The 16,682-nt window shown below is 38.7% G+C and overlaps 1 protein-coding gene across 2 annotated transcripts in view; it reads left to right on the top strand.

Moving 5' to 3' along the window:
• Positions 1-14,040, top strand: part of WDR27 (WD repeat domain 27) — a 77,067-nt gene extending 63,027 nt beyond the window's left edge. For both annotated transcript variants that reach the window (XM_070733896.1, XM_070733895.1), the window contains one exon: positions 12,768-14,040. In XM_070733896.1, the coding sequence (XP_070589997.1) occupies positions 12,768-12,818 (51 nt within the window). In that variant the 3' untranslated portion in view covers positions 12,819-14,040. The remainder of the gene's footprint in view (positions 1-12,767) is intronic.
• Positions 14,041-16,682: the final 2,642 nt, after the last annotated feature.

Raw genomic sequence — 16,682 nt, 5'->3', positions numbered from 1 at the left:
TACTTGTCCTCTACTGAAAAGTCTCCCTTCCACAAGGAATAGGCTAATGAGGGCATTTCAGAAGATCATTGCAGAGTAAGATCTCTGAAAAGACTTCAGTATTCATTTTTTTTTAATTTTAATCTCAGAAAACCATCCTTACCTGAGAACAGGTCAAATTGGTGCTATACCATCTTAGGTTCTGAAAAGTGAGCCAGGGATTAGCAAACCACTCGCAAGCCTGAGAACATTCTGTTCCTTATCTACCACTTCACAGGTATAAAGAACTTATTTCATCCCTGTTCTCATCGTGCAACATTGATGTTTCCCAGAATTTGCACTTACTTACAGCTTTCGAAATTGAAATAATAGCACCATCTTGTCATTCTTTCTCACAACTATATTTATGTCTGTGATATAGGACTGCAATCTAAAGATTTTGCGTTTGATAATTAAGAGTTAGGCTTTTATAACGTGAGTTTTATGAGCTGCCCTTTTCAAGCATGAAGGAAACCTGTTTGAAAGCTTGCCATTGAAGAATTTGCCTTATTCGCGACTTTAAATTTGTCATTCCATTTTTCAGTCTAGAATTTCTATACTATAATAATACAGAAGAACCAAATTATCTTGGGGGGGGGGGGGAATAAGCCAATAGACAAACTACCACAATTGTGAAACATCTGGGTTCAGTTTTCATTTTTATTATTGTTTGGAAGCCAGAATACTTTTTCAATGAAATGTAAATTAGTTGCATCTCCAAAATGTAATTTATTTATTTATTTATTTCAATTTGGTACTAGATTATATGTATGGTTGACACAAAGTTATTAATATTTTAAGAATCTGATTGCAATTTGCAGTTAAAACTTTGTTTGCATGAATTCAGATATTGAAGTATTAATATCATTCAACTTAAAAATGAAGCAGACCCCAGAAGATGCTATATTCACTTATGTAAAACCACAGTATAGTTGCAGTCTCCTTTATCATACCATTCTTTTTTTTTTCAAATGGTAAATTAAGACCTGGGAAATTGAATATGGTATGAATTGAGTTTGTAATTAAAAGGGTCTAAAGTCTAGTCACAACTGATTAAAATAAATTAGGGATATTTATAATCTGTAATCTAATCAAAGGCTGAGGAAAGAATCATCAGGATTAGATTAATGTAGGTTGGACAATGAATCAAGGCAAAAAAAAGGAACATATAAAAATCCAAAAGGTACTTGGGTTACATAGGATAATTGCTTGCCTTTTTAGACACAACTGTACAATCAATTTAGTACTAAATTACTGTTATAAATAATATATAAAACTTATATAATAAGATATAAATCTTGTATAAAAGTATAAAACTTTCCTTCTATCATTTTGTTCATAATTTAGAAAAACAATATTAGTTATTCTGCATAATAGTCAATGTGAAACACAATTGATATAATTCTGAGAATAAGGCAGTAGTTCCAAAATCATGTCTGATATTATCTGAATGTAGGGAAAGGGAAGGGGAAGTAGGATGGAAACACTGTTCTAATTTAGGAAAATTCTGACTGAGATCACAAAAACTGTAGGTTATTTTTCCCCTCCTTTCCCCTCTATAAACTGTAGAACTAGAGATGGGTTTCGTAGGAGGATCAGATTGATAAGCGGATCCTAAACAACTCTTGACTTATGTCTTTTCCCAGGAAATTGTCTCCGGGTGGAAAAAGTTTGTAAACAAGTAACTTGATTCCCAAGTTTAATAGTAGCAAATAGTAGCAACATAGGTAGTGTACTCAGTAATGGGCAGCTAAAATTTTTACTACCACACATTGGATGTGGCTTATTTTGTGGGTGTGGCTTGATGGCCATGTGATTGGGTAGGAGTGGCTTGATGGTCATCTGATCAGGTGGGAGTGGCTTAAACGATCATCATCGTTCAAGTGAAAATTAAATCCTCGACTTACAACCTTACCAGTGTCAATCTCTGGGGTGACAATTTGCTTCGTGTTTCCCGCGCTCTCCTTCCTGGGTTGCCCCCACACCTCAGGCTGGGTAGCTAGGCGAACGGGTGCTGCCCGAAGCATAAATGCTGCCAGCACCGCTCCCACCCATGCCTTCTGCTTGCATCTCAGACGGGTGGTGGCCGCTTGAGGCTGGAAGGGAGCCGAGCAGGAGAAATGGAAGCTTGTCCGAGGCTAGGAAGGAGGAAAGAGGAAAAAAGCAAGGAGCCCAGATGCAGCAGTAGCAGCAGGGGAAAAAAAGAGAGCTGTGCCGAGACCAGTAATCCAGGAAGTGACAGCTGCCAATCAGCTGGAGTTGTGCACACATCTTCATTTCTACCCTGTCCTGCCTGCTGCCCACCCCTGAGTCTACTATTAAGCAGGATTTGAACCCAATGTATGAAGATGAACAGGAATTGCATTCAGAGGCATATGGAGCATCTGAGGCTTTCATCAAAATGATAAAAAATATTGTTATACTGTAAGCTCCGTACCTTTGTTATTTATTCCCCTGTGGATGTATTTATTTATTTTATTTATTATTTATTTATTTATTGGATTTGTATGCCGTGCCTCTCTGGAGATTCGGGGCGGCTAACAGCAATAATAAGACAGCATATAATAATAATCCAATACTAAAAACAATTAAAAACCCATTATTATAAAACCAAACATACGTACAGACATACCATGCATAAAATTGTAAAGGCCTAGGGAGAAAGAGTATCTCAATTCCCCCATGCCTGGTGGCAGAGGTGGGTTTTAAGTAGCTTACGAAAGGCAAGGAGGGTGGGGGCAATTCTAATCTCTGGGGGGAGTTGGTTCCAGAGGGCCGGGGCCGTCACAGAGAAGGCTGTTCCCCTGAGTCCCGCCAAGCGGCATTGTTTAGTTGACGGGACCGGGAGAAGACCCACTCTGTGGGACCTAACTGGTCGCTGGGATTCGTGCAGCAGAAGGCAGTCCCAGAGATAATAGAATGGATGTAATAGAATGGGATCCCCAATCCCTCAGTCCATGGACTGGTGACAGCATGCCAGAAAGCAGTCCACATAAACAAGCGAAGCCCTATCCACGGGATTCAGGGAACACATAAAACCATCGCCACCACCGCCCGAGTCTGCAGAAAAACCTTTCTCCACAGGGGGCATTGTAATAGAAGACTCACTGTAAGAAGTATTAAACAGTGACAAAGATTTCTATTGAGATTTGGCTTATTCTCATTAGTTTTTGCTCTGAGTAGAGGCAGTTATAATTAACTTCCTACTACTTTATAGGTAATCATGGAAAAGGAGAAAATACTTTTTATGTTTTTGAGATGAATTTTACAGTAGTGGTTTGGGTTGCATCCCTTCTATTCCTCCAAATTGATATTGATATAATCATTTTTGATCCAACTAAAAATAATGTAACCCCATTACACATACATTAAAGAGGTTGGAGCAACTGTGTGATATACTAATCAAGTTATCTAAATTTTCTCATCTGCCTTATCTTTAAACTTCAGTTATTCCTGGAAAGAGTCTTTGATATTATTTATGTGAAGGTTTTTCCATCCTCATTGTATCTTATTTGGTCAGCAGTGTTTTCTGTTGATAAAAAGTCTCCCAGGATTAAGCAATTTGATCCTTAAGGAGACATTGTAATCATATTTTCCCAGTTTTTTTCCGGTTTGATGCTATTGTTTTGATAGGATTAGAATTGGACAAGATTCGTGGTATCTTTGGTCACATTACTATGAACTTTTCAGTTTGAGCAGTATGAAAAATAAACTGTTCATTGCTTGTGATCCATTGTGTGTTCATTACACTTTTCTCATGCTCTTTTGTGAAATTAACCAGGGTGGACTGGACTTGAAGTCTTGAGAAAAACTGAGCTCCTTTAAAGAAATCCAGTTTAAACCAAATTATTTAATATAAAAGGACAATATAAAATCTGCCTTTGTGAGTCAAAAAGGCTAATTCATGTTGTTACATACTCATGCCATTGCATCCATTTTTGTCTTATAATAATACAAATAATTATATATTTTATAAATACTAAAATGAATCTTTGTTTGATTTTTAACCATATAGAGACACACAATACATACTGATACAGTTGCACAAAGACATAACACACAAGCAGCCATTGCAAACATGAAGAAAAACCACATATTTTAAAAGCTAACCTATTCAAAGTTTGCTTTGTAAAAGTATGGCACATAAGTCATTATAGTATAAGCACATTTGTATTACGATGAAAATTAAAGTAGGAAAAATTACCTGAACTTATTCCTTTGCCATATGCTATATTTTGGGTGACAGTAATATTAATGCATATTAAAAGATTACCTGGTTATAACAAAAGATAGCAAAGGAAGCAAATTCTATTTAACCATCATAGCCTACAGGACCCAACTTTAGAGGATTTATATATTCAGTAAAATTGATTATATTATGAAATAGGTGAAGATACTGTATATATATATATTTAAAAAGTGTGATAACAGACTAAGAAGTGTTTAGCATCCTTTTAAAAGAGAACAAACTAATTGGATCAATTGTGAATAAGGAGTAAAGTAAAAAAAGAATAAAGTTGCAATATATTACATTAGGATAGATTTATATACACAAAGGTGAGAAATTATTAACAAAAAGCAAAATGAGAAAGAGGAAAAGGTCTGCGGAGAGGGGCGGCATGCAAATCTAAATAATAAATAAATAAAAATAAATAAAATCCACAACCAAGTGACTAAGTCACTATTAAAAGTGACTGAAATTCAAAAACATCTGGTAAAAATTGGAGCCCCCACAAAGAGTCAAATTTAGAAGAAGTAAAAATCAAGTAAATCACAATATTTATGGCAAGTATAAAGGGCTGAAAAGAATACTAACAATTGTAATAATAACAGCTATACATTGATAATATTATGAAGAAAAAACTATTTTTTATTAAATTATATTATAGAATATGATATTTTATCTCCAACCGAGCTTTTAAAAACCAAAGAATGAAAATGTTCAAAAATCAGTATTGCAGAATTACCCCAAAATAGTGTGATAATAAGTTTTAGGATATCTTCACAGCTCCTATTTGGCCTAGTTCTAAGAACCAGTAGAGGCAGTGGCGGAAGGCCCAGCCCATATGTTTCTGAACATGTGCAGAAGCGGCACGCAAATGCACATGCGAACTGGTAGTAAAGAGTTTCAAAATCCACTACTGAAGTTTCAGATAGATACACTTGGGAGAAGAGAGCAGTGGAATTAAAATAGACCTCAATAATATCAGCCTAAATGTTATTCTATAGATGAAAAAAATGAACAAAAGACTAAAAAACCCCTAAGAAATAGAATTGAATGATGGTTAAAAATAGTTTCCCTGTCAGGCTTCCAATACTATTTTGTTCTTCAGGAGTCAGGTGTGCAAGGGGAGGGGTTGAGGCAAAGAACTGAATTAAAAAGAAATACTTTTTTCTATTTAGCATCCCAAAGAAAGCTGACAGATTTTCTTTGGACTTCACACTGGATGTTCAGCAGAGGGCACTCTGCTGTAAAGAAAGTTGTTCAGCATCGTAATAGCTGCTCAGTGATTAATCAAACACCCTCTTATCTGGGACTATCAAAGTTTTGAAATCTCCTTATTTTAGCAATGGTGGTAGATTAAGAGAAGTAGAAAAAGGTAATTTATTTATTTTTTATTTTATTTATGTATTGATTTTGTCCAATACACAATGAGAGTTTTAGTGGGAATAATAACAACAACAACAACAACAACAACAATAATAATAATAATAATAATAATAATAATAATAATAATAATAATAATATCTTCCCCAGGCCTATACTGTTTATGTATGGTATGTTGTATGCATGTTTTGTTTTAAATTATGGGTTTTTAGCTTTCTAATTATTGAATTTGTATTACAGTGGTCCCTCGATCATCGCGAGGGTTCCGTTCCAGGACCCCTCGCGATGATCGATTTTTCGCGAAGTAGCGCTGTGGAAGTAATAACATCATCTGCGCATGCGCAGATGGTGTTTTTACTTCCACCGCCGCCCGCCCTTCGCCCGCCCACCCCGTTGCTCGCGCGCGTGCCGCCCGCCCGCCCACGCCGTTGATGGGGCTGCTTCCCAGCTGGGAAGCGGAGCTGGGATGTCCCCAAGCGCGCGCGCGTTGCTGGGGCGGCTTCCCAGCTGGGAAGCGGAGCTGGGTTTTCCCCAAGCGCGCGCGCGCGCCGCCCGCCCGCCCACCCCGTTGCTGGGGTCGCTTCCCAGCTGGGAAGTGGAGCTGGGATGTCCCCAAGCGCGCACGCGTTGCTGGGGCGGCTTCCCAGCTGGGAAGCGGAGCTGGGGTTTCCCCAAGCGCGCACCGCCCGCCCACCCCGTTGCTGGGGCCGCTTCCCAGCTGGGAAGCGGAGCTGGGATGTCCCCAAGCGCACGCCGTTGCTGGGGCTGCTTCCCAGCTGGGAAGCGGAGCTGGGGTGTCCCCGCGCGTGCCGCCCGCCCGCCCACGCCGTTGCTCGCGCCGCCGCTGGGGTCTTACCGGGGCAAGGGGGAAGACCCAGGGAAGCCGCCCAGCAGCTTATCTGCCCGGCGGGAAACTCCACCATCTACGCATGCGTGGCCATAGAAAAAAGGCACGCATGCGCAGATGGTGTTGTTTACTTCCGGGTTGAAAACTCGCGATATAGCGTTTCGCAATACTCGAGATCGCGAAACTCGAGGGATCACTGTATATATTATTTTCTGTTGCTGTTGTGAGCCACTCGGAGTCTGCGGAGAGGGGCGGCATACAAATTTAATAAATAAATAATAATAATAATAATAATAATAATAATAATAATAATAATTTATTAGATTTGTATGCCGCCCCTCTCCAAAGACACATAGTATACACATAGCAAAATACATAATGAAGGTTATAGAGGATATACTCATAGTAAAATATATCTAAGAATAGAAGAGAAGATATAGGAATAAAATATATCAATGAAAGAATAGAAGAAGAGATATAGGAATAGAAGAAAGGTATAGGAGATACAGGAGAGCAATAGGACAGGGGCCCGAAGGCACTCTAGTGCACTTATAAACGCCCCTTACTGACCTCTTAGGAATCTGGAGAGGTCAACCGTAATGTCAGTCTTAAGTCAAGATTGATTGATGACTGGATCCATGTAGTTTTTATGCTTTATCTTTTATGGTCTACCTGACAACAATAGTATGTTGTAGTAAGGTTGGAATCTGAAAGCATCAGGGAGGTACACAATTGCCTTAGGAAGTGCTTTATAATTAATTAATTAATTAGATTTGTATGCCACCCCACTCCGTGGACTCGGAGCGGCTAATTAACAGGATCATCTTTATTCCCTACGTGTAAATGCAGGTAAAGAATGATTGGATGCTCAGAAGTCCAAGTTGTTTTTAATGACTTCTGGTGCAGAGGTGGCTTTCTCCCAGTTTGGACCAGTTCCATAGAACCAGTAGTAACTTGGCAGACTGGGTGACAGCAGCGACTCAGGCCTGTGACACCCTTGAACTGGTTCTTTTTTCAGCGCCGTGATTTTTTCAGCACTGCAGGGTGCGCTACTGAGCAAACCAGCAGTGAGAAAATCCAGAAGCCACCCCTGCTCTGAAGGTATTAGCTACCCCTATAGTCTTCCCTGTGCTTAGTTGAGCAACAGAGTTCTTGGTTTCTATCACTCTCAGTGATGCCCACATCATCGGATTTTCAATAGTTTAGCCTGCACATCAATTTTCAATGGAGGTGTCCATGAAGAGATCCTGAGGGCTGGGGGTGGGAAATGTGACAGCCAAACCTCTAGGGAACATAGCTTTGGGAACTTGATGTGGTGTGGCAGAATGAGGGTGTCATTGGATTTGACTTACTGCATAAGTCTTGCTCAGTTGCTTTTCATGGCTTCCTTTCCCTTGCGCATCAGCAATTGTTTTTAGTATCTTTTCTGCTGGAGATGGTCCACACTATCAGTGTGGTATCAGATACATAAGCCTGTTTGTAGGACTGAAGACACTATAGACATTCTGAGGTCAGCAGCTCCGTTATCTTTTTATTTTGATAGGGGAGTCACTTGACTTGGCAGTAGACTCTTCCTGTTGGCATCAAAAAGGGGGCTGTTGGCAGTCTTCACTATGAGTTTCTTAAGTGAAGATATTTAAGTGGAACAGGATGGGAAAATGATTGCTGGAAAACTCAGACATACCTTCTAGGGCCTTAGCAAAAGGGAAAAGGTCTGTAGAGACAATTATATGGTCACAGCACTGATTCTGGAGCCAGATAGATAAGTGAAGTTAGCTGGATGGTCACTTTCAAAAGCACTATTTAAAATGTGGAGATTTGGCCCAAAGGCTGTTTGACCCAATCAAAGTTCGATTTCTGATCTTTTGAACAATGGATGAGGAGGAATCCATCAGCTTCAGGAAAGGGGAACATTTGTGCTATGCACAGAAAGTGTGGTCACTGGGTCAAATCTAGCATTGGAAGCCCGTCCTGTGACTACTACCCTGTTTCCCCGAAAATAAGACGTACCCCAAAAGTAAGGCATGTCAGAGGTTTTGCAGAATTTGGTAATATAAGGCACCCCCAAAAAATAAGGCGTAGTCAAGTTTACATACGGTACGGTGGAAAAACATACGGTACCATTCAAAACTGTTCATAGCGGTACCGTAATAATGTGGCGTCCCCTGCTGGCCCCTTCCATCGCTTTGTACCGTCCAGTACAGCAGACACAGTCTGCTGCTGTCTCACCGCCATTACAGTCTACAGTGCGTAGACAGTAGTTCCTCTGGTGGCCAGAAGCTGCAATAGTGGGAGTATACTGTTGTACCATATAAGTGCCATCGTTTGTGTGTGTGGGTGCCATACTGACAGGTACCGTACCGTAATCAGTGTATTGTACGGTACACTTTCTTTGGGGGTGTCAGATTTTCTGCCTGTGAATTTGTCTCATTTGAGAAATATAAGGCACTCCCAAAAAATAAGACGTAGCACAACTTTTGGAGCAAAAATTAATATAAGACAGTGTCATATTTTCGGGAAAACACGGTATATAAGGTCAGCAGCAGCCGCATCACAAAGCTTTAATGTGGGGTATCTGCTTTATTGAGGACATGTAAGCATTTATTATCAACAAGCATGGTTTAATTAATAATTAACATTGGTATGCATATGGTTTGAATGCCAGGAAGGGCCTTGATATGGCATGCACCAAATGCGAATCAGATTTTCTGTGATTTCCATTTTTTGAGTAGTTTAGAGATATTCAAATCCGTAGTCATTTCCCCATCTTCTTCCTTCTTCAGAATGGACATTGATAAACAAATAAGTACACTGACCACATGATAACATTTAGAGCCTTCTGTGATGCTTTGGAAAACAGATATCTCAATTTGCCTCACTTCAGAATCGTTTCTTTAACTTGAATTTGACAGATAACTTTGCTTCAGGAACATTCAGGTTAGCTTTCAGCTAAATCATTAATTGTGGGGAGGAAAATGAAACTAGTTTTGCCTAAGTTTGATACATAAACATAAAATGTATAGGCATAATTCATTTCATTTCTGAACGTTTCCAGCTAAAGGTAAAAATGTAGGAAGAAAGTTCTTTATCTTTCTTACTTTTGGTACAAGCTGCTTTTAAATTGTGATTTGTAGACATTTTTTTTTCTGATTTTCCGATTTTCTGAGTACTGAAGTTTGTCACAATACCAGAAGATAATTCGTAGAAATTTGTACAAGAACAACACCTAAAATTTGTTGGGGCCAATTTTAGCAATTTGTTTTGGGAATCAGAAATACAGAAAAAATAAAAACAAAACAAAAATCTGGTAAATATATAACATTTTAAATGAACCTGGTTACAAGAGGGTGAGATCATCCAAGGGCATGGGGTGAGGTATCATCAGTACGCTGATGATACCCAGCTTTACATCTCCACCTCATGTCCAATCAACGAAGCAGTGGAAGTGATGTGCCGGTGTCTGGAGGCTGTTGGGGCCTGGATGGGGGCCAACAGACTCAAACTCAACCCTGATAAGACGGAGTGGCTATGGGTTTTGCCTCCCAAGGACAATCCCACCTGTCCGTCCATCACCGTGGGGGGGGGATTATTGACCCCCTCGGAGAGGGTCCGCAACTTGGGCGTCCTCCTTGATCCACAGCTCACATTAGAGAACCATCTTTCAGCTGTGGTGAGGGGGGCATTTGCCCAGGTTCGCCTGGTGCACCAGTTGCGGCCCTTTTTGGACCGGGACTCACTACTCACAGTCACTCATGCCCTCATCACCTCGAGGTTCAACTACTGTAATGCTCTCTACATGGGGCTACCTTTGAAAAGTGTTCGGAAACTTCAGATCGTGCAGAATGCAGCTGCGAGAGCAGTCATGGGCTTCCCTAGGTATGCCCATGTCACACCAACACTCCGCAGTCTGCATTGGTTGCCGATCAACTTCCGGTCACAATTCAAAGTGTTGGTTATGACCTTTAAAGCCCTTCATGGCATCGGACCAGAATATCTCCGAGACCGCCTTCTGCCGCATGAATCCCAGCGACTGATTAGGTCCCACAGAGTGGGCCTTCTCCGGGTCCCGTCAACTAAACAATGTCGGTTGGCGGGCCCCAGGGGAAGAGCCTTCTCTGTGGCGGCCCCGACTCTCTGGAACCAGATCCCCCCAGAGATTAGAACTGCCCCTACCCTCCTCGCCTTTCGCAAACTCCTTAAAACCCACCTTTGTCGTCAGGCATGGGGGAACTGAGATATCTCCCCCGGGCCTATACAATTTATGTATGGTATGCTTGTGTGTATGTCTGTTTAATAATGGGTTTTTAAAATATTTTATATTGTAAATTATTAGATTTGTTATAAACTGTTTTTATTGTGTTGTGAGCCGCCCCGAGTCTACGGAAAGGGGCGGCATACAAATCAAATCAAATAAATAAACAAACAAACAAACAAACAAACAAATAAATAAATGGGACTTGTTGAGAGCACAGAACAGTGATGAGTTGCTGCCAGTTTGGACCTGTTCTTTAGAACCAGTAGCACTGACTCCAAGGCGAGGGAGATCAGGTTTTCTGTATCAGTGAGAGTGGTCCTATGGCTTAGTTAACTTTCTCTCTACCCAGCTGATCAGGGTTGGTAGATTGCATTGCTGCTCCACAGATGTTTTCCGTGCTCCTTGCCTAGTTTGCAACACAGAAATTCTGTTTCCTCTGAACTGGGTGTGCTCACTCAGTGAACCAGTTGTAAAGCTGGTAACAACCCACCACTGGCACAGAAGTACACACAACGTGTCACTGAAGTTCACCCTGCACTATGGTTAGAGTCTTATAGTACAAGGATCCTCTGTGACTAAGAAGACAGATTTCTTAGTCTTCTTCACTAACATTGAACATCTCCAATTCTTTCTTCTTCATTTCTTCTCACTGATGTTTCCTTTATATTAAAAGGAATATTATATATTGTATTATATCTGAGAAAATAATCATGGGAACTATGGAGACACAGTTCTGCTTGCCTTTGATTTTCCAAATTGTTCACAAAAAATCAGAATGATCCAGATTCGCAGTAGGACAACGTAGACTTTGCCCCCCTTCACTTTGGCTTCCTGGTCTGTCCAAAGTCTAATGAAGGACTAATTTAATTCCAATGTATTTCCATAAGTAAAAGTTAGCTGTATTATTTGATTTAGATCTAAGTATAAAGCAAGGTCAATTCTGTTCTAATCAAATTTGATCCCTGATGAATAAGTAAATGATTTGCCTTTATATTCTTCTGAAATGTATTTTCAAATAGCTTACAGTTCTGCCTATTTCTAATTTCTGAATGGTCTGTTATTCAAATATTACGTAGTTCTGATCCTGGATTCGAATTCCAGATGAATACTAATGCACATTGGGTAACTTTGGGACAAATAGGATAACATAATAAAACCTGTTCAACAAGGCTGACATGAACTGAAAAGTGAATAACAAGGAGACATATATGCTACTGAGCAGAAAAAAGGCATGAGATATACAGTATATTCATTGAGAATACTTAATATGTTAATTATAACTATACAAGGCCATGGAGAAGCTTACAGAAAATTGGTATCCATATGGCACCATATGGTAACATAGTTAATTTACAGCAATGCAATTAGTTCCAATCCAGTCTAATCTCAACTGTGAAAGAAGATCCCTGCTGCCTTGAGAGAGCTTTCAATTCTGCAGCTGGGAGAAGAAAAAAATTCAGTAACATTTCATGCATCATAGCTGAAGTCTGTGTTTCATAGGACTTAGGCTACTTTTGCCGAGAATCTTTGTTGCTGGTCACCCTATGGCAGTGATGGCAAACCTTTTTTCCCTTGGGTGCCGAAAGAACATGTGTGTGCACTATCACACAAGCGTGAGTGCCCATACTCATAATTCAATGCCTGGAGAGGATAAAAACAGCTTCCCCCACCCTCCGGAGGCCCTCTGGAGACTGGAAACGGCCTGTTTTCCCTCCCCAGGCTCCAAAAGACTTCCCTGAAGCTGGGCAAAGGTAAAAACGTTCTTCCCCATCCTTCCGGAGGCTGTCTGGAAACCAAAAATGCCCTTCCAGAGCCACTCTGTGAGCCAAAAATCAGCTGGCCGGCACACACATGTACGTTGGAGCTGGGCTAGGGCAATGGCTCGTGTGCCAGCAGATATGGCTCCGCGTGCCACAGGTTCACTATCACTGCCCTATGGATATAAAGTGTTTCATTTTCATGTAGATATTCCATAACACAGCTTTTCCAGGATACTTTGCCCCATAAGCTAATTGTTGCTCTTTTATTTTCAATTACAGCTCGTTTCAGCTACCTTGGATGGCAAATTGCAATTGTTTCTAACCCGATAACGATCACTACTGATGTCTTTGGCTTTCCTGCATTGAGAATTAAACTTCTTGAACGGAAAAAAAAAGATTGGTAGCTGAGCATGGTAACTGGGCAAACGGTAGCAAATTTTAGTTAGAGTCTTCCAGATCTGTTCTGCTATTTGTCAACCAATAGGGATTTGCTTAAAAAAAATCCTACTGCTGGGAAAGCAGCTTCACAGGTGATACCAAATGATAGATTTTTAATATTTTGTGTGGTTAGGTTATATTTAGCTCAAGAGTTAAGTTTTTGTAATGTATAATTTTCTAATTCTCTTTACTGATATTTTGGATGGCTGTTTTATAACCACCCAATTTTTTTATTATTGAACAAATTAGATAAAACTTGTGTTATTCAGTTGCTTGCTAACACCTAATCCTCAATAATAAAGGAACGGTCTATTCATTCCTCTTGCATCTTGAGTTAATTACAGAGACAGTCTGAGATGCTAAGTATTTCCTCTGCTAGCATTATACTAGCAATATTTTAATATATTTCATGTACCTTTGATTTTATGTGGTCAATAGACACTACAATGCAATGCATTTATCTTTTTTGTCTAAAATATTTAGTTTACTAATGGGAGTAGATGTGACAAATGGTTCATTTTTTAAAGAATCGTAGAAAATGCAGTATTCTCAACAGTCTATTAAAATATCAATAAGAACACTGTGTTTTGCAAGATTTTTAAAAGTTAATTTTTAACTATGCTTAATGTTCTTTCACACAAATTGTAAACTCCTGGAAGAAAGTAAAATAAGTTAATGAGGTAAAATAAGTAAAAATAGTAGTTTCGCTATTCTCAGAACCTTAATAATGGAAGGTCAGTCAAAATAAAGGTCATTACTATTGGGTTTCCCTGAAAATAAGACCCTGTCTTATATTTTTTTGAACCCTAAAGTGAACACTTGGCCTTATTGCCATGCACCCAAAACTTCAATTGGCTTATTATCAGGGGATGTCTTATTTGGGGGAAAACAGGGTATTTAAGACACATTTATTTAACTGGTTGTATTTCCCATAATATGGGAAAAAGTGATCATCTGAATACAAATTATTCACTAAACTAGTCAGAATATTTTTAAATAATAGGGTGTGGGTGCTTAAAATGTATTTAATTAATTGGTGATAGTTATAATACTTAAGGAATATTTAATCAGATGTAAATGTATATTAAAATAAATCCTGCTGATAATGAAAAAAGCTTGATATAGCCAATATATTATTTTCACAATGGCAAGCACCAATTTGTTATGGTGGACTAAGAATCCTTATAGATTATGGGTTTAAAAGAAATACTTTGCCATAAAAGAAAGAATATAATCTAATCTTTGACATGTAGTAACAAAATATGTCTGTTGGTTCAATCTTCATAGGTATCTGTACTTTTAGCAGTATGATTGCTGAAAACACAGGTGCCTCTGAAAGACTAGATCAGTACTAGAGTATTGTTTGATAGGAATTTTCCTCTTTATAGTGAGTTTAAACCCTTTATACAATATTTGAATTGCCCCACCATTTACACAGAATAAGGGTCTGCAGTGACTTGGAGAAGGAGTAAAGCTACTGTAATAATTTCCACTTCTTTAACTATGGCCACACACCCATTTTTCTAGAACTATTGTTTCTCCTTTTCAATATTATCTTCTCTTTGTCTCTATTCTCTCTTTCTCTCTCTTTGTGTCTATACAATAACTGTCTATCTGAAAGGTAACATGAAATATATGTTTGTATTCTATAAATACAATACCAGTGGAAATGTAAAAGAAGCAGCTGAATTTGCAGGTTGCAAAAAGTCATTAAGTTTGTTGTAATTAATCTGTATCAAAGACAAATACAGTGTTCCCTTGATTTTCGCGGGTTCAAACTTCGCGAAAAGTCTATACCACGGTTTTTCAAAAATATTAATTAAAAAATACTTCACGTTTCCCCCCCCCTATACCACGATTATTCCCACCCGATGATGTCATATGTCATCGCCAAACTTTCATCTGCCTTTAATAAATATTTTTTAAAATAAACTTTAATAAATAAACATGGTGAGTAATAATCTAAATGGTTGCTAAGGGAATGGGAAATTGCAATTTAGGGGTTTAAAGTGTTAAGGGATGGCTTGTGATACTGTTTATAGCCAAAAATAGTGCATTTACTTCCGCATCTCTACTTCGCGGAAATTCAACTTTCGCGGGCGGTCTCGGAACGCATCCCCCGCGAAAATCGAGGGAACACTGTATCTGATTTTTTTTATTTTGCTCCAAATGATGAGTGTATAAATTGCTGCATTTGATAGGCTATTCAAGTTGAATTATCTTATCATTGAGCTAAAAGATAAGGCTCCTGCAGTTTTGTATTCAAATTCTTTATGTCATGTTTGTACATTACTGAGAAGAGAGAATTTGGTTCCCTTAAAGCTGTGAGTGATTGATCTTCTTCAGCGGATACACTACCATACTACCATTTTTGGGCATATTTAACTTTTCTTTGCTGACTGATCATTATGGCAAAGATTCAATGCAAATTAGCACTTCCCAAAATCCTGTACTCAGAAAATAGCTAGTGTATGTAGTAATTATTAGATGATTTCCACAGATACTTTCTAAGCCGTCCAACAATCAAACCATCCAACACTGACATTTCAAAACAAAAATGATCAACAATGAGTAGCTATTAGTTGAAAGCTAGGCAATCAGATCCACAGTCATTACAATCTTGACATTTCTCATGGCTCATGTATATTTTTGGCTGCATTTAGATAATCTTACAATGCTTATTACAAGACTAATTGCTGCCCCTCCGTTGATCATTTTTGTTTTGAAATGGTTTTCCTGTTGTGTCAGTGTTGGATGTTTTGATTGTTGAATAGTTCTGAAATATCCAATTAAATATACACTGCAAAAAACACAAATACACAGATGCAGGCAAATTGATCAGATCCCAATAGTTTATTTCTGCGGTTGTTTAGACCCCAGGTGTGTTGCTAATGTTTTAAAAATTCTCAATGATAGCTTTGAAAAAAACTAATTAAAAAAATCCCATACCAAACAGCTAGATTTCTTTGCCAATGGTCCCTCATCCAAAATAAATTGTTATTTCTGAGTATTCTACTTTGCGGCTCTTGTGTCCTCCTTGCTAATTTTCCACTTCCAATTTTCCCATTTTAGCTCTACTACTTATTGCATACCTAGAAATGTCAAATTCTGCTACCGCACAAGTGATGCAAAACCACTTGTATGTATAATGTGCGCTATGAAGCAAAACTGAAAACTACTACTATGTCCAACCTTAAGTCAAGACGAACAGATCATTGACCCAGATTTCATTTAGAAAAAACAAAATGCATTTATATAATACCAAGTACAGTGGAACATGATAACAAATCATGATAGAAAGGCCATTAATCATGCATAATTACTTTGCTGTCAACAAATTCTACAGGCCACAAATGTAAAATTTGCAACAGTAAGATTTATCTTAGAATCTTTATCTGCCTAAAGAAGAAGGAGATGCGCAAAGTAGACAAAACTATTTAGTAACAATAGAAAAGTACTATGCATTATTGAATCTTGTGTATCCAATAGCAAACTCAAGAGAAAGTATTTGGTCATCTCAAGTCAGCTAAATATGTTACATAACTTATAATTAGCTGACAGCAGTATATTTTTCTGAGTCCTGGAATGTTTAGTTCTAGCAATGGGTGGCTTGCAGTAAGCATTGTGGTTCTGTAATGAAAGAGATCGCAAGGAACAATTTGAGATAATTTGCATGCCCCTCTAATAAATTATTTGTTTTGTGTTTTGTTCCTTTCCCAGAATTTATTCAGCCTCACCACTGGTATGCTCTTGACT

This window comes from Erythrolamprus reginae, chromosome 1, assembly GCF_031021105.1.
Source record: "Erythrolamprus reginae isolate rEryReg1 chromosome 1, rEryReg1.hap1, whole genome shotgun sequence".
Taxonomy (NCBI): domain Eukaryota; kingdom Metazoa; phylum Chordata; class Lepidosauria; order Squamata; family Dipsadidae; genus Erythrolamprus; species Erythrolamprus reginae.
This window is presented reverse-complemented; position numbering and strand designations above follow the sequence as displayed.